Source organism: Amorphotheca resinae, assembly GCF_003019875.1.
Source record: "Amorphotheca resinae ATCC 22711 unplaced genomic scaffold M430scaffold_9, whole genome shotgun sequence".
In the NCBI taxonomy this organism is placed as follows: domain Eukaryota; kingdom Fungi; phylum Ascomycota; class Leotiomycetes; order Helotiales; family Amorphothecaceae; genus Amorphotheca; species Amorphotheca resinae.
Genome location: NW_020194479.1, coordinates 1270330 through 1293571, shown reverse-complemented (window position 1 = coordinate 1293571; position 23242 = coordinate 1270330). Strand labels below are relative to the sequence as shown.

Genomic DNA, 23242 nt, shown 5'->3' with positions numbered 1-23242 from the left:
GCCGCGAAAAGCTCGCTACCCTCCTACGTTATCGGTGACTTCGAATTGATTTGTCCATCAAGTGTGGTATCGCGCGCAGCGTGGGTTGGGTGATAGCGACGTGGAGTGAGGGTCGCGCGCGCTCGCGATATAAAGTAGGTGTTACTGTTAAAAGCGTATCTGCGATGCGATAGAGGGATACGAGGCGTTCTTCGATGAAATGCGAGGTCGAGAACTGGTGCAACGTGAAAGACGACGTCAAAGAGGCTTGAAGATTGTATGGGGGACGGGACGATTTAGTCGGACACGCGTCACGTGAATTGTGTTCTCACCTCAGGCTGCCTATTCAATCGCCCGTACTTAGAGAACATCGCATCTAGCGTCGATATTACAATACCAATCAACCTATTTCTAGGTAAGTTTAGTGAATATCTAGCATGAAACTGAACCATAGTGCCACATTCGTGCAACTTCGTGGGAAGCTGAGAATTCCAATTATTTTCCAGAACTCGTGATTCCACTTCAACTCGACGGTCAGCTAAATTCTTTCACTGCATATATATACATCGAGCTTCTCGAGTCAATTCGCATTGATTTGGCCAAGTGGTGTTTCCATTAAAGCTCTAAAGTTTTAAATTCAAGCCGGTTTCAAGTTCCATCGAGTCTAGCACAAAGCTTGACCATCGCCCGTTGCATTCACTATAGTAGGTAGCTATTGTCCACATCCATATCCGGCTCGTCTCTTTCTCAATCTCTCGGCCTCCCCATGGGGATGCTATTCCATTTCTTTACCGGTTTTGTTATCAACCAGTTACAATACTTAGCATTAGTCAGAAAAAGTTTCTCTCGTATCCAGATAACCCAACAATTCTACTTTAGAAACGGGAATAACGCATAGCCTTCCTATCCCTCGCACTAGCTCGGGACTTGCGGTTCTTCTTGATGCCATAATCAAGCTTAGAATATGCGGAGTTAAATAGGTATATGTGAAACTCGGTAGCTCGGTGGATCACCCCGCAAAATACCCCTGAGCGGACTTCCTGTCACGGTGTTGTAGAATCGTTATTAGGTCTGCATGACCTGGTTCTAGAACGAGTCCGGAGAGGCTTCACCTATAGCCAATTTATGCGGAATTTAGGAAATGTGGGTTTTATGTCTTTTGTTTCTTCCACTACATATGAGTATAGACACCCATCCTCCTCTGCCTGTTCGTATATTGTTGTTCCGGTGACCAACTTCAGAGTTATCAACCACTCTGCACCACAGTGAGATTCACACCAAACCTTCTCTCTGTCACATTAACACCACTGCTGCCTTGGCAGCCGCTTCTACCTTGAAACCTCATAGCATCCAGTACAACATGCCACAAAAGACCGTATAACCCGTAGCTTAGAAAAACAGAGCCGAATCAACAGGAAAATCATGACGATTAGTTCCCTTATATCCACCCCCTGAAAGCTAAGACTTATTGTCATATCTTATGGTATATCTGTGACTTTGGTCCATATGCACCAGCATAGATTGACGGAACATCTCCGTCCATCAACCCCTTCCTTCCGTTCGTCTTCAGGTTATCCAGCATTACTTTCAATGATTTCATCGGTACTGGCTTCGTGAGAAATAGATCAACTCCGCTACTGAAAGCCTCCTGTCTCGTATTGGGATTGGCGGCTCCCGTGAGGGCTATGAGTGCGACGGGGTGAAGCCCTTCTTCTCGCTCAAACCGACGAATATGGCGTGTGCTCTCGGTGCCAGACATCACCGGCATGGAAATATCTTATAGTAGTTAGTTAAGTGGTATATTGAGAGTAAGATTATACTCACCCATGAAAATGGCATCGAAACCGCCTCGGGCTCTTTTATATACGTCAAGCGCTTCCAAACCGTTGCAGGCAGTGGCATGGTCAAGCTTGAGCTTTCGCATGTAAGCAACCAGGAGGTTGAGATTGATCTCATTGTCTTCCACGAGGAGGACCCGCATGTTTTCTGCTCCGATGTTTGCTGATTCGTTTGAGGGTTTGCTGTCTATCTCCAACTCTTCCGATGGCTTGATTGGAGGTTCAGCTGCCCGTGGAGGTTCAGGATTGCTCTTCGCCGTTGCCCAATCATGAGTAGCCGAGGTATTCGTGGTAGTTCGTCGGAGTGGATGTTTAAATTTGGGTTTGAGATCATTTATGGCTTCAGACCGGCTGTCCTCGAGCTTTGCCCGGTTCTCGGCGTCGGGGATATTGGCAGCCCTGTGAGATAATGCATTTTGCAATATCTTTGCAATCTTGTGAGGCCCGTAACTTTGGGTGTATTAGCAAGGGGTACCGATATTTTGAAGCATGTATGCAGGTAACTTACGGTTGCTGGAGATAGAATGCCCGGGTGGATCCATATGAGACAGTAGTTGAATCTGAATGATGTGCGCTACAGAGTACTATAGCAATCAAGTTCTTCGACGTTGCCGGTCGGGCATCGCTATAAGACTTCAAAGTGTCCTCCAGGGATGTGATTCCAGATTCCATCAATATTACCACATCAACATTCGAGTCTCCCAACGCCAAAGGGGTTACGCTTTCCATTCCAAACCAATCAGTCAATAACGTTTTCAAGGACGACTTAAGAAGCATCGCGGCCTCCAAATCGGCAGAGAGGATGCCTGTTGGTGTTTCCGCAATACTTGGGTACCTGTCAAAACCTTGCAGACAGAATTTGAGCCCCGTCGTCTCCTTCTTCACCTCACTGATCAAGTCACCATGGACATCCTTAGATAGTGGCGTTGCACACATCAAAGGTATTCGAATGGTGACATCCGTTCCTGAGCCCTGCTCACTAGAAATTTTTATTTTCCCCTTAAGATCATGAACGATCCGGCGCACAATACTAAGCCCAAGACCTGCTCCCTCGGCTAACTCATCTTCCTGAGCGAAAGGTTTATAGACATGATGGTTCAGAAACTCCTTAGACATTCCCTTCCCAGAGTCTTGCACTGACAGTGAAAGAATAGGTCTAGTACCTTTGCCCCGATACTGTGGATCATCCGTAATCTTCAAAGATACTTTCACGTATCCAGAGTTCGTATACTTCATGGCATTGTTGAATATATTCATCAAAACCCTTCTCCATGCACCAGGATCAACTTCAAACGTCCAGTTCGGGCTCCATGCTATGTCCACGATGACTGTGACAGGGGGTTCATCTGACGCTGAGGGTGGCTGGTTCCCAAGCACTACACCGCCACTGGAAGCAAGCTTGGTGATCTGGTGGCCGATGTAGATGCTTTCAATGACTTCTTCGGACAGCACACACACATCTGCGACTTCCTCAATTTCTGCGCCATCCAATCCTTTTGCTTCTTCGCGAGGTTTCCTTGGTCGCTTTCCAGGTCGTTTTGTCCTTTGCTTTAGGTCCTTCGGTTTCATGTTCACCTTCGAGAAATCTAAAACGTGATCTATCGTATCCAGGAGGACCTTGCCAGAAGCCTGGATATTTCCGACCATATCCGTTTGGATTTCGCTCATAGGGGTTTCCTGCAAGAATTCCACGCTTGCCAAGATACCATGAAGAGGTGACCTAAGCTCATGCGAGATGCTCGAAATGAAGTCCGACTTCATATGGCTAATCCTTTGAGCAAAGAGTCGTGTCACCTCTGTCATCGTAGAATTGCCAAAAGCTGCCATATATGCCAAATCCTCAAAAGTGGAGAGGACTCGGGTGGGAGAGGTAGACCATACTAACGAACCCGCAAACCACCGTTCTCTGCTCTGGTCCCACAGAGGAAACCAGAAGACACTACGCGCTCCAGGCAATGCTTTCAAAATAGCCGCCGCTTCTGCTTCCCTAGAGATTCGTTTCCGGCGCGATCTGGAGTCCAAGGAATTGGAACGATGGGGTGACAGGGAACGACGTTTTTCTTTTGTCCCCGAAATTTCGTCTGAATCTGCGGACAAGTACGACCCATCTTCATCAAAATAGAAAACCATTCCGTGAGGGTAGCGTTTGAGAAGCTTTCTCAGGACAGCTTCGGGAAATCCGCAAAGCTCACTAGACGGGGAGTGACCACGGAGGCTCGAACGTTTCCGTGTACTGTAGCCTAATATATTGCATGTTTTTTCAGGCGGCCGGACAGGCGATTCTGGCGGAGTGCCATACATGGAAGCATCTGTGTCAGACGATCTGAGTCCAACATCATCTTCCCCATTCAATATCGCTGCGTCAATCAGGGAGCCCTGTGGGGCCTTTTCTTCAAGAGCGTCCGTCTCGGATCCTCCGCCAAAAGACCCAACACTGGCATCAAAGTACACCACACCAGACACGCCGACCGCTTCCCGAATGAGATTACCTGCTCGAGAAAAAACTCTCTTCACTTCATTTGATAGCACAGCTTCTTGAAGTTCTTTAGAAATCTCGGGTCGCTCAGATTCAGGGGGTAGTTCAAAAGCAACCGAATGACCTTTAGTTTCGGAAGTAGGGGTTACGCCATCTACCTCATAAGTAGTCATTGAGATAGCACGTTCCCGGGGTTGAGAAAGGATTGTAGATGGCACTGTAGTGTCCGAAGAAGAGAAAAGGCTATCTCCTCGAGATGCGGCGGGTCTACCGTCTCCAAGATCTAGATGCGAGGGTGTCTCCGTAGAAGGCGTGGCTGGACAAAAGTCGGATCGGTCTGGAAGGCCACTCATACCATTCACCGAAATCTCCTCCGCCGGAGGATCTTGTACTCCAAAAACAGCATCTGCGACTTCTTTGAGCTCGCCAACATCGTCCCGCGCGCGCTTCGTAACAGTAGATCTGTGAGACTTGAAACCCGCCTCCAACCACCAATCCCTTAAAGTCTCCTTCCCCTCAATAAAGAGTCCGATCGCCTTTACCATCCGTTCCGCCCGAAATTCCTTCTTTTTGATGCGTCCAGATTCGAGGTAATCCATGACTGTTGTCGCCATATCGATTAGATACGTAATCTCGTCTTCGTTCAAACCATCCCGTGGCTTATCATCGACTACAATGTAGGTTCCGATCACCATAGAGTGCAATGGCGAGATGAGGGGTACACAGGCAAGAGATCGCACGTAGGGTGGCCCGGCTACCACAGATTTGTGTTTGAAGGTCTCATGCTTCGTAAGGTCATTTATTACCACGAATGGAACATCAGCCTCGGGAGTGCAAAATAATTTCACCAGATCAGGACCTAAGCCCGAGTTATCTTTTAGCACCCCGACACCGTGCCAAAGTCGATCCTTATGGTCATCATCCTTTTGTAGAGAAAGCGACTGTCCCGCTTCAGCGAGAATGTACTCGGCACTTATGGAAGACAGTGTGATGAGACCACGCTTTGCATTCAATCGCAAGGCCCCAAGCTGGGCAAAGGCAGTTAAGCATGGATCGCTGGAGGATTGAGGAACGGTGGGGCTTTGGGCATCGGCTGTGCCTGACTCCTGGGCTGGCTGATAATACCTATCATAGAGAGCTATTAGATGAAATCGCTCAGGAAGGATTCGGGAGCATGAAGCTGTCCTAACCTGTATAATTCTCGCTCTCGAGCTGTCGCAGTTCTTGACTTTGGCATGGTTGGTCGTGACGCGTAAGGTACAGTAGATCAAGGAGGAAAGGACTAGGCTACAAGGAGAGACAGGACGTAAGAAACAAGGGTGAGAGAATCAAAACAACAAAACCATGATAGGTAGAGAGTGCCTGCACTGGACAGTAACCTGACCGCGAAAGATGGAAAGGTGGAAAGGTGAAGATAATGAATGAACGTGAAAGTCAGAAAGCGACTGTTGGAAGGTGAAATAATGGGAGCGCAACATCGGGTTCTAGACCTTCTCCGACGCCAGGCCTGGTTGTTAAACCTTATATTCGCCGGGATACTACTCCGTATTCCGTAAGGGCGGGGGCCAAAAGTTTTGCATGCCCTGGGTCTGGCCATCGACAAGGCCCGTACCTCCATGGCAGCTTTGTATCCTGCCAATCGGCAGACCAGCAATGGGGCATCAGGAGCCAGAACTGTGGTCTGTTCGTCGGGACGAGCGAGACCATCGGAAGAACGGCGAGCAGGGTATGCAAGGCCGCCATCGGGTCCGGGCGGGGTATATAAAACCGCCCCTGAAGCTTGAGTGGACTGGGCCCTTGGTAAAACATTAGCCTATGGTCGAGCCTCGATAAGAGCACAGTGGGTGGGGTGTGATTGTGTGCGGAGGGGTCGAAGATCTGGGCTTAGAACAGGTATAGTAGATATATACAATTTGTGATGAATCATGCCTCGTCAACAGGAAAGGGTTTGGGCGAATTGAATACTTAAACCCTGCCCAGTAAGTTGTAACATGATCAAAGGGGCTTTCTCTTACTGCACACTATTATTGGGTAAGGCAGAGCAGGCAAATCAATGTGTTCCGTTTGCAATCGTGTCTCTTGTCCCTGGACGCCTCTCGATTATTAATCTTCTGTCGAGGTTTTGGAGGGAGCACATCTCCTCGGCGCCAACAGCTCTCGGAGCCTTGTTGAGAGCCCGTCGTCGTAATGCGCAGAAGATGTGGTGTCGTCGTTGCGCCGTGCGGTTTGCCTTGTGGCTGAAGACTTGGAGGTGGCGTTGAGACGGGGACTGCGGCAGTGGCAGTGATTTTAAGCCACACTATATTTCTCCGCAATGCTCGCTGCACAGTGCACAGCTTGGTGGAACAAACGCCCAAAAGGTTCCATCGCCCCGCAATCATTTCAACTTGATGTCAGAACAAACATGATGATAGTTCACTTCTGTGGAGGCGTTGTCCATTCTTTACGTGTTCGGTTGCACCTGAAGCTGGGTGGGCTATGTCAAACGGCGGGGCGGATTGCTGTATTGCCTTTACCTGATGACCATGATCATCACTTCCAAAAGCATGAAGCTTGTATGATCAGATGTATAAAGGATAAGTCTTGATTCTCTCAAAGTAAATTGATCCTTCTTTACACCCATCAACATCTAGTGATCTAGACACAAGAGCATCTGATCTTGATACCCATCAATTATCACCTCCACCTTGTCCTTGCTCCTTGTCTTTGTCTTCGTCTTTGTTCTCGTCCCTCCATCATGTCCTATGACAACCAGCGAGCCTCACGTGCCTTTCAATGGACAGATTACGAGCCAAAACGATCACTCTTTGATCAACTACGCAGCCGAGGTCGTCAGAATAGCTCTTTATCCCAAAGATCCAACCTCCCTTGCACACCACGTTCCCTGAGCATCAGGAGTCCTTCCTCGCACCCCCTCACAAACCCGTCTCCCCCCACCAAGCGGCCAAATCGTCCAGGGATGAATGCCTTCACAGTCTCCTCCAACGAGCCCCCGCCGGCATATACCCCGTCTCCCACCGCCGCATCAGGGCCAACTATTGAACCCGCTATATTCGAACTCGAATCACCAACAACCACAACCAACCCACCAGTCCCCGTCTCCGCCACAAGCCATGGAGAAGATCCCTACGCCTTCCTCACCACCTTTGATACCACGCTCCTCATCGACGACTCGGGCTCGATGGCCGGTCGTTCATGGCGGGAAGTCTCGCAAGCTCTGTCCACCATCGCGCCAATAGTCACCCAGCACGACAACGATGGCATTGACGTCTACTTCCTGAACCATAAATCCAGCGACCCGGGCTCGCCCGCCGAAGGGATAGCGGCTGGGGGTTACCGCAGGATCAAGAGAGCCGCAACCGTCACCGAGGTCTTCCAGAGAGTGCGGCCCCAGGGCGGCACACCAACTGGCATCCGAGTACACAATATCCTAAAGCCCTACCTGGCTCGTGTCGAGAAGGAGCTCGCAGCAGACAGGGAAGTCAAGCCTCTTAACCTCATTGTGCTTACCGACGGCGTTCCATCAGATGATGTCGAGTCGGTGCTCCTCTCCGCTGCGAAGAAGCTGGACAAGCTCGATGCACCCCCCTACCAGGTCGGCGTACAGTTCTTCCAAGTGGGCAATGAGGAAGGGGCAAAAGAGGCTCTGGAGGAGCTCGATGATCAACTGGGAAACATGGTCGAAGGCGGCGTACGAGACATCGTGGATACAGTGACGTGGACCGGTGGGAGAAGTGCTAGTGAAGGCGGCATTGGCTTAACTGGCGACGCGGTGCTTAAGGTCGTATTAGGGAGTGTTGTTAAAAGGCTTGATCGCAGACGTGCAAGTGGAGAGGTCAGCAGATCTTGAGGCTTCCTTTTGCATATTACCAGCTGGCTTCTCTGCCTGTTTTCATTCATTCTCTTCCCTTCGCTGTACAATTTCTCTTCTCTTACCTTTTGGTAACATGCGTGGATTCGCGTTCCTTTAGATACAACTTCGCAAGAATAACATAGCAGGCTTGCAGCTTGATACCCTTACTAGGTTGCTATGAAATCAGAAATTCAATTCCATTCCCCATGAAAGCACTTTTGGTATTATTGAGCGCAAGAGCTCTTGCCTTAAGTACCTTTGAAAGTGCTATGCTTGTCTAGAATCCTCTCGATTGTTGTAGTACAGATATCCTATTTTACCGCCTAACAGTAGTGATACTCCAAAACGAGGCTGCCATTGCATAATATAATTTGTGAATGATGGGGTTGGAGGGGAGAAAAGAGACTACAGGGGAGGGGCGTATAGTGCTCTCACTGCCTCTCAGAGAGGTGCATGGCACGGCTACGGAGTATAGATACTCCAATTTCGAGTGTACCCGACATAATAGTCCTACTATATTTATTAAAGAGCTTCAAGAAGAGTCACGGATCATGGGAACTGTATTTGGCAAATTTTATTCATATGTGTGCTCGCGTGTAAGTGTGAATGCTAATAGTAGAACCTTCTTTATGAAGAATTCTACATCATGACCAGAATTTATGTGCAATTTGTGTCCGTCTCTGCCCGTGCAATTATTAGTGTTGGTGCCATCCGCAAAATATATCGTACGCCAGTATTGTTGCAGTCAGAGTAAAGTGAAGTGAAGCGAAACAGAGGAGCAATAAAAGTGATGTGAAAGGAAAGTGAAATGGGGGAGCATTAAAGTGGGTGTGAAAGAAGCGAACGGGGTAATGCAATAGAGAGAGCATTAAAAGTAGTTGACCGTGTCTGGAGGTAAAAGGCGCAGACGCGGCGAGCCAGGGCGGATTAAGCCATCAGGATGGAGAGCACTCGGAGTTTTGTAGTAAGCCGGGTACCAACATATCCGCTAGAGTAGAGAAAAGCATCTACTCCATGATCAGAACATTGGACATGTGCAAGTTCTTTGTCAGAATGGATGTGCCGCGATCGTCTCGCATGGTGATGACTGGAGTAATGACGAGCATAAGACGCGCCTGACGCATCTGCAGCAGCAACGTTGTGTCGAGACGGGCGTCTTTAGCAACCATAGTAGCAGTGGTGAATCTGGAGGAAGTTTCTGGAAAGTAAATCTGGAAGCTGCGACAGGACGTGTGCATTTTGACAGACAAGTCCCAAGCCGCAACAGCAATTGCTCCAAGACCCTTGCCAGCATCCGAGCGAGAACAACCGACATTGAGTACAGGTCCAAGCATATTGCGAAGGCGCTTCGTGTGAAAGTGCAGTTGATTAGTCCGGAAATCAACGAACTCTGATGAGTCTACCAAACTTTGTACAGCTTCTGACTGGCGGTCAATCAGGACCTGTCGAGCATCATTGGCTAAACCTAGGTCAAATTAGCAACCTGTAAAGGCTTTTAGGGCACAGAAGATATTACCTCGCTCCTCAAGTTTCTTCTTAACATCCTCAATTGTCTCTGTGACCGACGGGCCAAAAGCCTTGAAAGCCTCGACAGACATCATGTCTTTCACGCAATATGTGACAACCATTCTCATCACAAACCAAAATCTGGTCTTTGGATTCCTGAGTAAAGAAATCACGCGATTATGAGCCTCTTGTCGACGCCCAGGGAAGGTACAATTCATCATGTAATCCCATAGGACTTCATTAGAGCTAGCAATGTCCTTGTCTGTCTCCTCATGAGGTAGGTTGGTGTGACTTTTAACCCAGCTCTCAATGAGTCCGTAGATCTTGCTAATGGCCTCTCTGAACTCCTCTGCGACCTCATCTTCGGGAGTTAGAGCCCCACATTCGCTCCTTGGTTCGGTGTGGATACGATAGTTAGAATCGTAATTGATTTCACTACGTATTGGGATTCCTGGCGAAGCTTTACCATAAGGCATGCTTGGTATTCGGCGCCGAAGAGTCATTCCGCTAGGCGGGCCTGCTATGTCAGAAGCACCCGGCTGGTCATGAGGACCAGACTGAGAAGACGGAAGCCCCAGGAGAGGAGCTGGACCATATGTGCTCTGAGACTGTGGTAATGTGCCTTTTGCTCTGTCGAACGTATTTTGATCCTGTGGGGAGAAAGTACTCTGTGAAGTATTTGCAACAGATGGCGAGTTCATGGTTGTCGTAATGCCTCTATCAAGCACAGAGGTCTGACTCGATACGGGAGAGTTACCAAAAGGATCGTGAAGAGCGCTCATGGCGTTGCGACGGGCACTCGAGGTAGGATTTGCATCCATCCATAGCGCACGCTTGCCCCTCAACTGCTCTTCCTGAAAACGGATCCGCTCTAGAAGTTCCTCGTTCATCTTCTTCCAACGTCTCTCTACATCTTCAATTCGTTCAATGCTCTTCTTGGACTTCAAGCCAAGTTCGCTGACTCTTAGTTGTAGAGCGTCGCGTTCGCCCGATATTCTCGCACGATCTTCAATAACGGAATTGAGCTGTCGACGGGCTTCGTCGAGTTGTCCCTGGATTGTATTACGTTCGTTCCTGACTCTATCTAAATCCTGCTGAAGACGTTGCTGTGATTCGGTGAAGTTTCGGCCTATTCGGAGGAGCTGCTGGCTCAACATGTCCCGTGTAGCTGTTGGCATATTCGGATTACGTGCGACCGTCTGCTGAAGGTCGGTAAGTATTGATTGGAATTGCGCGGCCAATTGATCCGCGGTCATCTGTTGCCATGTGATATCAGTCAATGAGCTTAAACATTGAGAGTTATACTTACAGGAGGCATGTTACTACCCAAGCCTTGGCGCTGCATAGAGGCCTGACTGCCAGTAATTCTCTGTAACTTGGGGTAAGTAGATGCAAGAATGAGCAGAAAGTGGCACTTACTGGAAGAAACCCTTGACCTTGGTTTTGGGACCCATGAAGCTGAGCCGCCGAGAAATTGCGGTTGCGGTTGTTGAATCCTTGATTCTGGTTAGGATTGGAATGCTGGGCGCTGAAGCTTTGGTTGCGGTTATTGAATCCTTGATTCTGGTTAGGATTGGGATACTGGGTGCTGGAGCTTTGGTTGCGGTTGCGAACTGCTTCGTTAATGGCTGAGCTGGATGCTGAGCTTGGGCTCGAGGCAATCCGGTTGCTGAAGCTGCCCTGGTTGGGACGCGTGTTATTTAGGTTGTGGTTTATGTTAGTAAGGTGATTTTGAGTCTGATATCCTCTCTGTGGTGCCGGAGATAGGACATCAGGGGGGCGTGGTGTCGCAGCACTTCCTCTAGTTCGACCTGTTGCTTCAACAAGCCTGACCAGGGCTGACGGGTGTCTTGATACTGGATGGGAGTTCAGTCCAGTTGGGTGGTTATAGGGATCATTAGAGTGGAAATGCCCGTTAGAAGACATTGTATCCTCGGTATCCGTGATGGAAATAGAGGTCCCAAATAGATCGATAGATATGGGATAGTAAGGGCGAAAGAACAGACAAAGCTGCTCTTGGCCTCTGCAGACTAGGGATGATAGGAGCGGGAACGACAGACAGAGTATGACGCGTTAGGAGTTAAGTAGACGATGATTGCGACATCCAAGACGTCGTGGTGATGCGTCAGTAAGGGTTATTAGGAGATGGATAGGGAGAATGAAGGTGGGGCGTGAGGGTAGGAGGGAGGTTGTGTAAGATCGAGAAAGGATGGAGCCGCGCTAGACATTTCTATTCAATTCCTCCCAGATGGGAAAATAGGGAACCCCCTTAACCGACTCCAAGCGAGCCCCAGGTAAAAGCAGCCATGCTTAGGCGTATATTTACTATACGCCTCATCAGAAAAACACATGTGGTTAATATAATCATAGGGCCACTGAGCTCCAGAAGTATCATGTGGAAACATACCACATCCAGACCAAAGCAGTCTTTGTAATGGCTTGATACACAACGTCGAAGCACAGCAGTGTCAAAGCTAGGGGACTGAGAGAGCTGCACAAAGGATCCAAAGCTTTCTATCTACATCTTTGGATGACACCTGTGCTGGTAAGCTCTTGCTCTGCAAACAGGCTTTTTGAACCTAAGACTGACTTATCAATCCCTTTAGGCCCTGGATACAACCCCTTCATCTTGAATATGGATAGGGACGAGTGTGGTATAGATTGTTGAGGCCAGGAATACAGTCCACGTTATGTATACTGGGAATGAATTCCACATGTTCATCAAACTTTCATGAGAGTTTTATACATATTTTGTTTGCTCTTTGTCCTTTTCTTTCTTGGGATATTGACTGCGCTCGAGAAGACTTCTCGACAGGAGAAGTGGAAAGTTCCAGCCTGGGACATTGATTCCAGGCAGATCTTCCGGCAAGCAGCAAGTATGTTCAGAAGAAAGGAGTCGCCCAAGACCATCTGCTTTCAAATATCGCAAGTTGCAGGATCAAGTGAGCTGCTGGTGCGTTACTAGAGACGCGTTCATCTAAATGCAAGCCTCTGTATCGCTAAGACAATCAACTAAACAGACTTTTGCACTTCCAGTCAATACTCTTTGCTGCTCTCTAACTAAGTGAGCATTTGTTGAGCAGTCTCTCGAACAGACAAGAACAATATAGAAAGAAAAAAAAGACGACGCTAGAAGACATCAAAGTAGTACTCATGACATAAGTGTCAGCTTCTGCGGAAAGAGAATGACCATTAGCATTGCTTAACACGGAAGCAGGACTGGTTTACTACCAAAGAGTGTGACCATCTAGGTACCGGTGACAAATATCTGCTGTGCAACCGTTCAAGGTCCAGAGTCCCAGATGATGTCTGCTATTCCAAGCCCTGACATATCTGATAGTCACAACCTTTCATGACAGATGAGGGTCCTGATAGCTCCTCTACTAAGATGGATGCAGACTCAAAACCACATCTCGTTGTGCAAGTCAGAGATCCATGAAGTGGGCGTCTTGGAGATGTTCCTGAACTTGAGAGGGAGTCCGACGACCCCGCAAGAGATATGGAGGTCTTCCCTGATAGGTCTGAACTGCAGAAGGACCGCGGGCTAACATTGTTCAAGCTAATTCGAGACGATGATATCAAACACTGGTGTGATGTCGCCATTCAGTATTGTTACTACGGAAAATAAAGGCCGGAGATAGCCAGAGTGGCCCCTGGAAAAGATGTCTGAAGCAGTAGGTCCTACCCAGAGGATACAATCTACTGCTCAAGCCATATTAGTATCACTGACAGTACAAGGAACTTGTGGATAGGTTGTGTGAATGGAAAGCAGGAGGGAGGGAGGAGGAGAAGGGGCAGTGATATACAACAGGCGACAATAGGAAAGGAGGTCTCACCTGATATACAATTCAACTGTGGCACCACACCGCTGAGAGCTACTTCCGTGATACAAAGCCTGATGTGGATAGTATCTGTACTGGTGGGATGGAGGATCTTCTGCTGTTGTCGTCAGAATAGGTTTGGTTTTGGAATGGTTGTGGGAATCCAAGTCGGGATAATTAGTGGGCAGGACTAAGCCCTCCTCGAGCAGAGGACACGAACGCCCATCCGAGCAGCAGCAGCTACGTGGAAAAGCCGCAGATCATAGCCACGAGGACGAGCAACTATATATATCTCTCTCTCGATACTATTTCGATACTTTTCGAAATACATAGTCTACTCTCCAACAACATTTCCCGACCTGGAGCACCTGGTTTCCGATCATGGACCACTTCTCGACATATCCCAACCTCCAGAGATTAATTACCTAGCAGGACCTATATTCTTTGCTTTACTGGACACCACTGGACAAGGTTGGTAGTGTCAATACCTAAGGGTTTAAGATCACGAACTGTCAGCAAGGACTAGGCAAGGGAGACCAGGATGGTATCTTACCCCCCAGGACCTTGAGGAAACTACTATGCCTACATCCGCTGACCACATATACAAGGAACGATCCTCCCTGCCATATCTTATAGACCACAGCGCTTGCATTAACGAAGGGCGGCCGGTGCAGAACACAAGGCAATATCAACTTCAGAGTTAGCAGATCAACTGCTACACTGTAAAGTGGCTGAGAACATACCTCAATACTGTGCCAAAGATAGTAAGAGTCTTGCATCTTCTTGTAGTGTGGTATACTGCTGTTCTACTAGTGCCCATATCTTCTTTGTTCCGGCCAAGAGGGGTGCAGAATGCAATCCACCTTTCAGCGTATAGAGAACAGTTCTGTGAACCTTATTGTACATAGACAAACGCTCCTTATAGAGTATTATGTAGCATTTGTATGTAGATCGGTCAACTTATCGGTTCTTCTAATTAAGGGGTTACAACTCCGACAGTCTTGACTTAGGAGTAATGTCAGAGGCAAGCACGAAACTGTCTCACCAGATGTTGACCTGTGCGGACGTAGATTTCCAGTAGGAATTATCTATATACCCTCCTACAGAAAACTACAATGTCCAGGAGCCCTATTCGAGCTCCCTAAAGTGCATTGTAAAGGAGATAAGATTAGAGACTGTTTTGGGAATCCACTGGGCCCTCCCCGCAGCACGGTACTATAATACTTATTTGGACATTATATAATATCACATTACAACATTGACCTAAAGGAAGTAGAACGAGCCTTGTGTGTAGCCACAAGCATAATACCTATCGGTACTTCTTCCCCCCTTATCATCCTCGAATCGCTTGCTCACACGTCACGTGGGCAACAGGTTTACCCCTGAACGAAGCGAGTAGAGCAAGGCACAGGAGATTTACGTTCTTTGCATAACTATCTGGAAATTTCTTCACAACAGTTGAGATCGCAAGCCCAAAATCCCAAAGTTGGCCATCACACCTCGTGAGCTCCAACCCTAACAACATCATGCTAATAGATATTGATGATACGACTTTGTATTCTCTAAAGTATGCAAACGAGAGAAATCTGTATACAGTGAACTGCCCTATGTGCAATCAGCGGGATCAAGAAGCACGCTTGGGACTCTACAGGGCAGATGAGATCGCTTGATGAGGAGCACCTGCATGGAAAGTATCAGCGAGGTTCTCCACACAATTGCTTGTTCTGTATTCCGCAGGCGAGTCTCCGCTTGGGATCGAGTCAGATCGAAGGAGTCATCGAGAAGCCGAGGAATTATGCGCTGACTAACAAGCCAGAGATGGAATCGACAACTAAAGGTGCCAACAATGTATAGGAGAGAGTGCGAGCTGAGATCGGGTCATGGTGCGGAACGCCAGATAAACAGAAATGATTCCTGGAAGGAGTAATCTTTAAGTCTTATTAGTAAAGCTCAATTGGAATGTGAAAGCGTGGCTTACCAGAAACGACCCTAAAGTCCGATGGGGAGAGGCCATAATTAGCATCTTAAAACAGTTGAGGCAGGCTCGAGATTCTTGGTTGATATCACATCTTGGTGCGTGAGAACAAACTGCGGTAGACCGCATCCACGACAGGCGTAGCGCTGATCATTCGTCCGCCAAAGTACCTTCCGTTCAGGCCCTTGATAGCGTTCTCTCCTCCCTGCACCCGATCGAATTTGAGGTAGATATCGCCTTGGGAATTCGGATCTAGAGCAATGTGAACAACGTGGCCATATTTCTCCTCTGCCTCTGCTCGAACATCATCCTCAAGTTCCTTTTCCCAGTTTTCACCTTCTTCCCTGTTATCAGATGTCAGTATTGTCTATTCAAAGGTGGTTTTGGAACTTACTCGGCAGGATCAAACATATTCTTGAGCACAATGCATCTGCTGGCCATATTGACATTGACCGGCAGAGGTTTGGTCTCTGTCTTGGGTTTCAGTATCTCGCGCCTCTCATCGCGGCCATTCGTCGCGGGAGGATCATCTGTTCTGGCAAGTTTCCGCATCAATGCATCTCGACTATAGTTGTTGAAATTTACACCACCAACATCGGTGTCATCCAAGGCACTGGCACCGCCTGCGCCCTTGTCATTATCGCGGCCTCCGGCACGGTCGAAATTGCTACCTCCCACGGCCTGAGGACCACGTCCACCAGCTCCGGAGAATGCAGAACCCTGGAATTGTTGTTGGTGGCTCTGGCCTTGGAATCTCTGGAGAAGAGTGGCGGTAGACTCAGGAGTAAACTTATCGTTGCCAAGACCAACACGGATTGGTCGACCTGCTAGATCAAACCCATTCATCTTCTCCAGAGCCTCACGAGCCTGGTTTGGGTCACGGAACCTGATGACATTAGCTTTAGAAGTAAAATACTAAGGTGAATAACTTACTGGACAAACCCATATCCTCGACTGCGACCTTGTTCTTCCTTCTGCAACTGAACGAATTCGAGCTCGCCGAATGGTTCAAAAACATTCTGTAAATCGCTTTCAGTGATGCTGAAATGAATATTACCCACATAGAGTCGATGGAATGGAATCTGATTCGGATTGCTACCAGAGGCTTCAGGGTTGCGAACTTGGCGATTCTTTTCGGCTTCGGTGAGTTGGGCGATAATGGGAATCCCTAGGAGTTTCTGTCCAGTGAGTTGAATAGCAGCAGGAACTGATTCTTCGTTCTTAAACTCAACGTAGCCAACTCTACCACGCATTTAGTATAAATGGATCAATATCGACAGGAGGTTACATACCCTTTTGATCTGCCACTGACTCTATCTTTGACGATCTGGGCCTCCTTGACAGGGCCGACCTTCTCGAAGAATGCTATGAGTTCTTTAGTCCTGAGACGAGCAGCCAGCTGTTGAACAAACACAGTGCGGCGATCCCGCTCATCCTCTGTTAATGGAGGTGTACTCTCTCTTTTCGGACTTCTACTTGCTCGGCGCCCTTCATTTCGGCTTCGACGATCGTCTCTTGACCTGGTATCTATATCGTCACGATCGCGGCGGTCCCCTCGTGGGCGCCATGAGTTTCTATGTGGGCTTCTAGAGCGTGAGCGAGCGCGACCGCCTCCTCTATAATAATCTCCATCTCGCCGGCCTCCGTCGTCAGGGCTATCTCTTCGGCGACGGGAGTGTCGGCGGTCATCATCTCGGCTTCTACTTCTGCGTCTACTCCTGACACTTCCATGAGCACTTCCATGGTCACTTGTAGGCGTACCGATCAGCTCCCTATCTCCGTTCGCATCTCTTCGATATCTATCGCGACTCCGATCTCTTCGCTTTCGGTCCCGGTCACGATCTCTGCTGCCATCGCGGGCCCTGTCTCGATCACGACGATCGTTACGCTCAGATTTGTACCGATCGTCTGGGTCGTTGGACTTGGATGCCCCGTTCTGGTCAACTGGGGTAGCGTTGGCAGTTGAATCTAAGAGCGCTTCAACGTCGAGGGCTGACATGACGGCGTTAGGGAATGAAGTTATTGCAGTTCGTAGTATTTGTTCTCACTCGATATAGTCCACGTCGATTACCGAGCTATCCCAGCTATGCCAAGATACAGTAGAATGGCCGGTGTGCCAGGTAGAACAAGAAACTGATAAATGACACGATGGTGAAAAGCTCGAGGGAAAAGTGGCGAACCAGTTCAGGCAAGTCGAAATCCGTATGGTCACGTGATATTTCGGGATGGAAGGCCAGCGCCTCGCCAGAGCGCGCAATTTTGGCTGCTCCGTTAACAAGTAGCTCGCAATACTCTGTCATCAGCGATTTTTGAATTGAATCTTATTAAATATTATAAAGTGATACAGAGGGGAGACCGCCCATCCTTCAATGAGTAGCCTGCTCATGAAGTCTCCAATGTTCTCAACCAACCAACGCCCACAAATACGTCGCGGATATCTCTACATCATCTCATCATTCCAACACGTGAGCTACAGCCATGTCGACGAGCCATGTCCAGGAGTTATGCTATGTACAAATCGGGTGCCATCTAAGTCCTCTTGATAGGACCATCTAAGCCCTCTTGGTAGGAGGAGGGGTGAGTTGGGTGCCAAAGATGTCATCCCAGAATCGACTAGTAACTCCAAACCCATTCTCGTAGTCCATGAAGTGGTGCTGAAGATGGTATTTCTTCAACCCTTTATAGTATCCAGGCAACGATTTGTGATGCAGGAAATAATGAGTCAGATCATAGCTTACGTACCCGAAGATACCACCGCAGTAAACGGCTGTTGCTATAGACCAGTTCCAAAAGAAGACGGTATGTGCCAGTTTCCAGAACGGAGCTGCAAGGATGACGAAGAGGGTTGGTGGCATGACCAATCTAAGTTTGTCCATGGGAAGATAATGGTGGATGCCATGCAACAGAAAGTGCAGCGTAAGAGCGACCCTATTGTCAGGGAGATAACTAAACGTCGAGGTCAGCATTGCCATATGCAGAGACGGGATTATACTTACTAGTCGAGATGGAACAAGAACCTGTGCATGATATATTCTACCAAACTCCACAGGAACAAACCCAAGAGCCAGTACGCTGCCTCTTCAAACACGCTTAAACCCTCCTTTGCAAGGTATGTTCCGTATGCCACACATGGTAACCAGATGATTGGTATGAGCCACCAGGGTGTTTTGCTAAGGGGTTCAAGAAAGTTTCCGAAAATCGGTGCTGATTCACCTCCTTTGTAATGGCGTGGTCGATGGACTTGCTCCAGGTAGAACTCTTTGCTGAATCCGCCAAACCACATCTGCATGAAAAGTGGCTTGTTCAAATCGAGGAACTTGTGCGTCTGATAGTCGGTGACAATGTCCGTCTCCTTGGAAAGATCTTCTTCCGAAGACAAGCCGGTCTCATAGACAGGACGTCCGTTGGCAGAACCGTTCTCCTTCAACTCAGCCATTCCTTCTGAGGCCGAATCCGGGTTTGAGCTTTTGACCGCAGCATCCACCACTTTCTCCGTGGCAACAAATCCGATGAAGGCCTCCTCTAGCACCTCATAAGCGGCTTCGGAATGCCTGTGTGAAACATCGTCCTTCAAAATCGCAGTAACATCCTTCCCTCCGTATTCCAGAACCAGGTCGCCTCCTCCGGGGTGGCTACTGATAAAATCTGTAACATCAAACACGCGTGTACCCATGGTGACATAGCAACTCTTCTCCGTGTTATGAGTAGCAACTTCGGCCTGAAGTAAGGTCGGAACTGTGCGAGATGGAGACATGATGGCTGTTTTCGTAACGGGCAAAAGGACGAGGAGAGACGGTGGCGCAAATAGGGACGCAAATATGCCTGAGGATTGCTGGTCTGCGGAGCAACAGAATGCGCTGCTGAAGATTGATGAGGACAGAGAGGAGACGGGGTTTCGTTATTATCAAAGTTTCGTAGAAAAAGCAGGCCGAGAAAGCCGGTTGAAGAAGGGAAAGAATGATCAAGGGGGGATCAGGAGGTAAGACCAGGCAAGGTCAGGTAGAAGAGGCAAAGTCAAAGTAAAATTGGGAGTTCCAGGCTTTTGTAATAGAAAACGACGGCTCCGGAAATTTTCCCAGTTCTTTTGACTTGAGTGGCCTGACATCAAGTGAAAAAGGCGCGAAAGGGGCCCCCCGAGGTACCTTAGGTAAGGTCAGGTCAGACTACCGTAGTCTGAAAAGCACCGGTCCGAAACGGGACTGGCGTACTTGCCTAGTCTCTGCCTTGGTTTTGTGGCTACCATACATACCTATGCCGCCAATGCCAATATTCACGTGATCGGTCGACCAGTTTGGCCCAACCTGGAACACAGCCCCTCTGCAGCGAATAAATACAGCTTCATCCGTCTGATAAAGCCATATCACTCGATGGTCAAGATTTTTCCATGCACAACAAATAGTACAAGTGCATCTCAAGTTGAGCGTTATCTCAAAGACTCCCGCCTTGCGCTCTCCTTCCTTACCTACCTTAGGCATAGCCTTGAGGCTTGAACAACCTGGACAGAATGGCGAATTCTCTCCCATCGTTTAGTTCGCTGCTTCTAGTGACACTTGTTGTGCTGCTTGTTCTTCCCTCGCCCACTCATGCTTTTGGGGCAGGTAACGTTCCTTCAATTTCTCAGGTCGAAGGCCAGAATTTTCGCCATGGAGGTAAGTGCTTCTCATTTCGACCTCCTCTTTAAATACTGAAACCTTCAAGACATTGAGGACATGCTCAAAACTATTGCCTTCATCAAGGGGCACAAATGGACATCCATGATGATCAAGAGGGTGTATTTTGGAAATTGGTTGCGGGACTATTCTCAAGCTGTTGATGTTGGAAGCTTGAAGGGTGTGAATGCCCCTACTATCCGGATTTTGGTACGAGCATCCTTCCTGGATGTCCACGTTCCTTTAGCTAAGGTATTACAGGTCTGGGTCTTAAGCTTCCTATCTTTTGGCTATGCCACAGCCGAGTTTGAAGTCACCGAAGAACGATTGGGTGTCTATAGACCAGAAGAACACATTGACAATCCTAAAGGTTACGCAGATGGTAAGGACGCTAGGCAATATGATCCTCGTCTCAGAGGGCCTGTTCAGCAGATCGAGCTTGAGGTGGACCCAAACACCGGCATGAAAAACTACATTGCCAACGAGGGCGGCGGCTGGGCAACCAGTGCAGGCTACATAAGGTTTAGCTTTTCCAGAAGCATCCACTTTGGAAGGCTCTATACTAGTGGAGCAGGTCACACCAAGGGAAGAGAAGCTGATCTTTGTGAGGCGTTACGGTGCCTGGGCCAAGGACTCCATTGCTTGGAGGATTTCGGGGCTCACACGAACTACTGTGAGCTGGCTCTCCGTGAGCTTGGCTACCTTGGTGTTTTTCCGCATACAGGAATTGCGACCGAGATGGATATCAGAGGCCGTCGCATTTTCCCCCTCGTCACAGGAACCTTTGGAGGCGTGGACTTTCTACACTCTGTTCTCGGGGAGGCAACGGATCACCTGACACAATCAGAGGTTGAAGAGATGGATGTAGCTCTCAAAGCAGCCGAAAATGCTCAATCAGGTTCAGGTCAGCGTGGATTATTTGACGGCCAACAAGATTTTGCAAATCTCATATCTCAAATTCCGGGCATGGGCAGTGGACTTGCTCAGACTGCTAGGGATTTGCAAGCTCGGTCCAAGGCTCAAGAGTATGAGAATTCCACAGCACAAGCACAAGCCAGCGTTAACACAAGCTTCATGGGTCCACCTGGCTCGGCAGAAGGCATGGCAGGCCCAGGTGTTCCTGGCATGAGCCCCAACTTTGATCCAATCAAGACTGCAAAGCAAATCTACCCAATTCTCGAGTTCAGAGATAAGGTCGTCAAAGCAATCAGCGCAACTATTGCCAAGATCCCTGGGCTAGAGCCGTTAATCGAAAAGATTAGCGAAACTTTGACTATGTTCGTCATGTCCCTTCTTGCCCCATTCATTCGGCCCATAATCGAAGCCGTCTCTAGTGCTCTAAAGAAGGGATCATCAGGCGTTGTGGAGGCGAGGTTAGTAAAATATCACTTCACACTCCAAGAACTCACTAACTGAATTGCAGTTCTCATCAGCAATTCGAACCTTGGAATGATCCACACTGCACAGATCCCACCCATTCAATGTTGTCCAAGGACCATTTTTCGAATATATTAAATTCAGTTGCAGGCAGAGTTGCAACTACCATCATACAATACGTTACTCCGTAAGTCATCTCTTTCTATCTGATGACGAGTACTAATTACATGAAAGCCGAATTCTGTATGCCTGGGAAAACCCAGGGGTTCCAGTTGAGGAGGTAATGAACGATATTGTTCGTGTTTTCCATCACCCAGCTCTGCGGGATGAGAGCATCGAGATCCATCGCAACATGTTCAACACTGTCAGGAGATGGGTGGATGAGAGACCAGATCGCCACAACTTGAACAACGTTCTAGGCTCTGCATCTGTCAAGGCTGGCCATAACCACATCGGCGGCGGCTTGAAGGATGTCCACGATCACGGTTCGCTCGGTGGTCATGGAAAGACAACAGGATCAATCTGGTCCGAAATCAAAAGCCGAGATTTCGCTGCTATGGAAGGAAACGACGGAAACCCACAAGCTTCGTACTTGAGCCCATCCCCTCAACCCGGATCACCAGGGAGACCGCCCCAGTCCCCTAACTACGGATACCAAAATCACCCAGCCCGACCCGACAGCTCCAATCATTCTCATCCCGGTCATTTGAGTCCCAGTCCTTCGCATGGAGGCTACGCGGGCGGTCCACCTCCACCGCCAAGCTATCAATCAGACTACGGCGGACCTCAACAGCCACCATATGGCATAACTCCACAACAAGCCCCTTATCCTTACGCCCAGCAGCCTCCATACGGTGGTCCGGGCCCCTACCAAGGCGGCTATGAGCAAAGACCTCCCGAAGGATGGGGTCAAGGACCATCAGGTTATCAGAGCGGTCCGCCTCAGCCTTCTTACCCAGCACAGCCGCCATATGGCGCTTACCAGACAGGCCCACCCCCTCCACAACCGCCTTACGGGGGCCAACCACCTTATGGAGGCTATCAATACCCGCCTGGAGGAGGCTACGGTTATTAGAAATTTCTTTTCCTTTTCGTCGTCTTCTATTTATCTCTATACCTTGGAAGGAAAGAAGGAACATTTCACGGACACGGGATTATCCCATACGTAGTATTATGAAATAAAAAAACAGTAGTTAGTTGCCAACAGATAGGCAAATTGCTGATAGGCTAGGCTAAACATGAAATGAGAAACGAAGTTTTGAAATTCCAATCCGTATAAGCTTCGTAATGTGATATGAGGTTTAGATATTCGATTACTTGAGGCTAATTCGGAATTCAGAGTATTTTAAGTCCACTTAATGGCTAAGTATATATAAACCATGACTTGGGCAGGAACTATCTATATTCGTATTGCCCTGGACACCTGAGAGTTCAAAGCTTTTGATAGGTACCTTAGAATGGATGGCAAGTAAGTAGAGATGCAAAGTCGAGAAGGGAGGGGATATCGACTCGAGATACGTTCACAACGTGGAGAGTTTTAGTTAGAGGGGGGAAAAGAAAAGAAGAAAGAAAGGGGGTGTTTTATTCGTAGGTCCCATCGACATGTACAGGTCATACTATCTACATGTAACTAACACAGAAACTCCTCAATGAGAGAAAAAAAAAAAAAAAAAAAAATGAAAGTTCGGGGCCATTCATGGCGTTGCGCCTACGGAAAGGAGGCGGAAAATTTGACCTGACCAACCAGGTCGCCAACAAAGGAAAGACG

General features: G+C 48.5%; 6 protein-coding genes across 6 annotated transcripts; 2 read left to right on the top strand and 4 right to left on the bottom strand.

Annotated features, from left to right (window-relative positions):
• Positions 1-1122: 1122 nt before the first annotated feature.
• On the bottom strand, positions 1123-5765 carry M430DRAFT_143895 (hypothetical protein). The gene is made up of 4 exons (XM_024862852.1): positions 5484-5765; positions 2326-5418; positions 1804-2267; positions 1123-1755 (listed from the first exon to the last, which is right to left on the bottom strand). The coding sequence occupies exons 1-4, from the start codon at positions 5528-5530 to the stop codon at positions 1451-1453; spliced, it is 3909 nt and encodes a 1302-aa protein (XP_024719170.1). The 5' UTR covers positions 5531-5765; the 3' UTR covers positions 1123-1450.
• Positions 5766-6843: 1078 nt separating this feature from the next.
• M430DRAFT_36301 (hypothetical protein) lies at positions 6844-8353 on the top strand. Its single transcript, XM_024866903.1, has one exon. The coding sequence runs from the start codon at positions 7031-7033 to the stop codon at positions 8141-8143; it is 1113 nt and encodes a 370-aa protein (XP_024719169.1). The 5' UTR covers positions 6844-7030; the 3' UTR covers positions 8144-8353.
• A 661-nt stretch (positions 8354-9014) lies between these two features.
• M430DRAFT_21088 (hypothetical protein) lies at positions 9015-11578 on the bottom strand (the record flags this gene model as incomplete). The annotated part of the gene is made up of 5 exons (XM_024864437.1): positions 9015-9096; positions 9158-9611; positions 9663-10908; positions 10962-11021; positions 11072-11578. The coding sequence occupies 5 exons, from the start codon at positions 11576-11578 to the stop codon at positions 9015-9017; spliced, it is 2349 nt and encodes a 782-aa protein (XP_024719168.1).
• A 3958-nt stretch (positions 11579-15536) lies between these two features.
• Positions 15537-17447, bottom strand: M430DRAFT_105781 (hypothetical protein; the record flags this gene model as incomplete). The annotated part of the gene is made up of 4 exons (XM_024861028.1): positions 15537-15792; positions 15843-16334; positions 16382-16690; positions 16741-17447. 4 exons carry the CDS (start codon positions 17445-17447, stop codon positions 15537-15539), a joined length of 1764 nt encoding a protein of 587 aa, XP_024719167.1.
• Positions 17448-18000: 553 nt separating this feature from the next.
• On the bottom strand, positions 18001-19202 carry M430DRAFT_21085 (hypothetical protein; the record flags this gene model as incomplete). Its single annotated transcript, XM_024864436.1, has 2 exons — positions 18001-18394; positions 18445-19202. 2 exons carry the CDS (start codon positions 19200-19202, stop codon positions 18001-18003), a joined length of 1152 nt encoding a protein of 383 aa, XP_024719166.1.
• Positions 19203-19781: 579 nt separating this feature from the next.
• Positions 19782-22730, top strand: M430DRAFT_143884 (hypothetical protein). Its single transcript, XM_024862850.1, has 5 exons — positions 19782-20097; positions 20147-20307; positions 20359-21470; positions 21521-21661; positions 21709-22730. The coding sequence occupies exons 1-5, from the start codon at positions 19953-19955 to the stop codon at positions 22547-22549; spliced, it is 2400 nt and encodes a 799-aa protein (XP_024719165.1). The 5' UTR covers positions 19782-19952; the 3' UTR covers positions 22550-22730.
• The last annotated feature ends 512 nt before the right edge of the window (positions 22731-23242 follow it).

Bases quoted from the DNA above. Each gene is read 5' to 3' on its own strand.
- M430DRAFT_143895 (XM_024862852.1), bottom strand. From the start codon at position 5,530: ATGCCAAAGTCAAGAACTGCGACAGCTCGAGAGCGAGAATTATACAG. The intron at 2,268-2,325 runs GTAAGTTACCTG...ATACACCCAAAG, and splicing joins GCATTCTATCTCCAGCAACC to TTACGGGCCTCACAAGATTG. The intron at 1,756-1,803 runs GTGAGTATAATC...AACTACTATAAG, and splicing joins TTTCGATGCCATTTTCATGG to ATATTTCCATGCCGGTGATG.
- M430DRAFT_36301 (XM_024866903.1), top strand. From the start codon at position 7,031: ATGTCCTATGACAACCAGCGAGCCTCACGTGCCTTTCAATGGACAGAT.
- M430DRAFT_143884 (XM_024862850.1), top strand. From the start codon at position 19,953: ATGGCGAATTCTCTCCCATCGTTTAGTTCGCTGCTTCTAGTGACACTT. The intron at 20,098-20,146 runs GTAAGTGCTTCT...GAAACCTTCAAG, and splicing joins CCAGAATTTTCGCCATGGAG to ACATTGAGGACATGCTCAAA. The intron at 20,308-20,358 runs GTACGAGCATCC...AAGGTATTACAG, and splicing joins CCCCTACTATCCGGATTTTG to GTCTGGGTCTTAAGCTTCCT.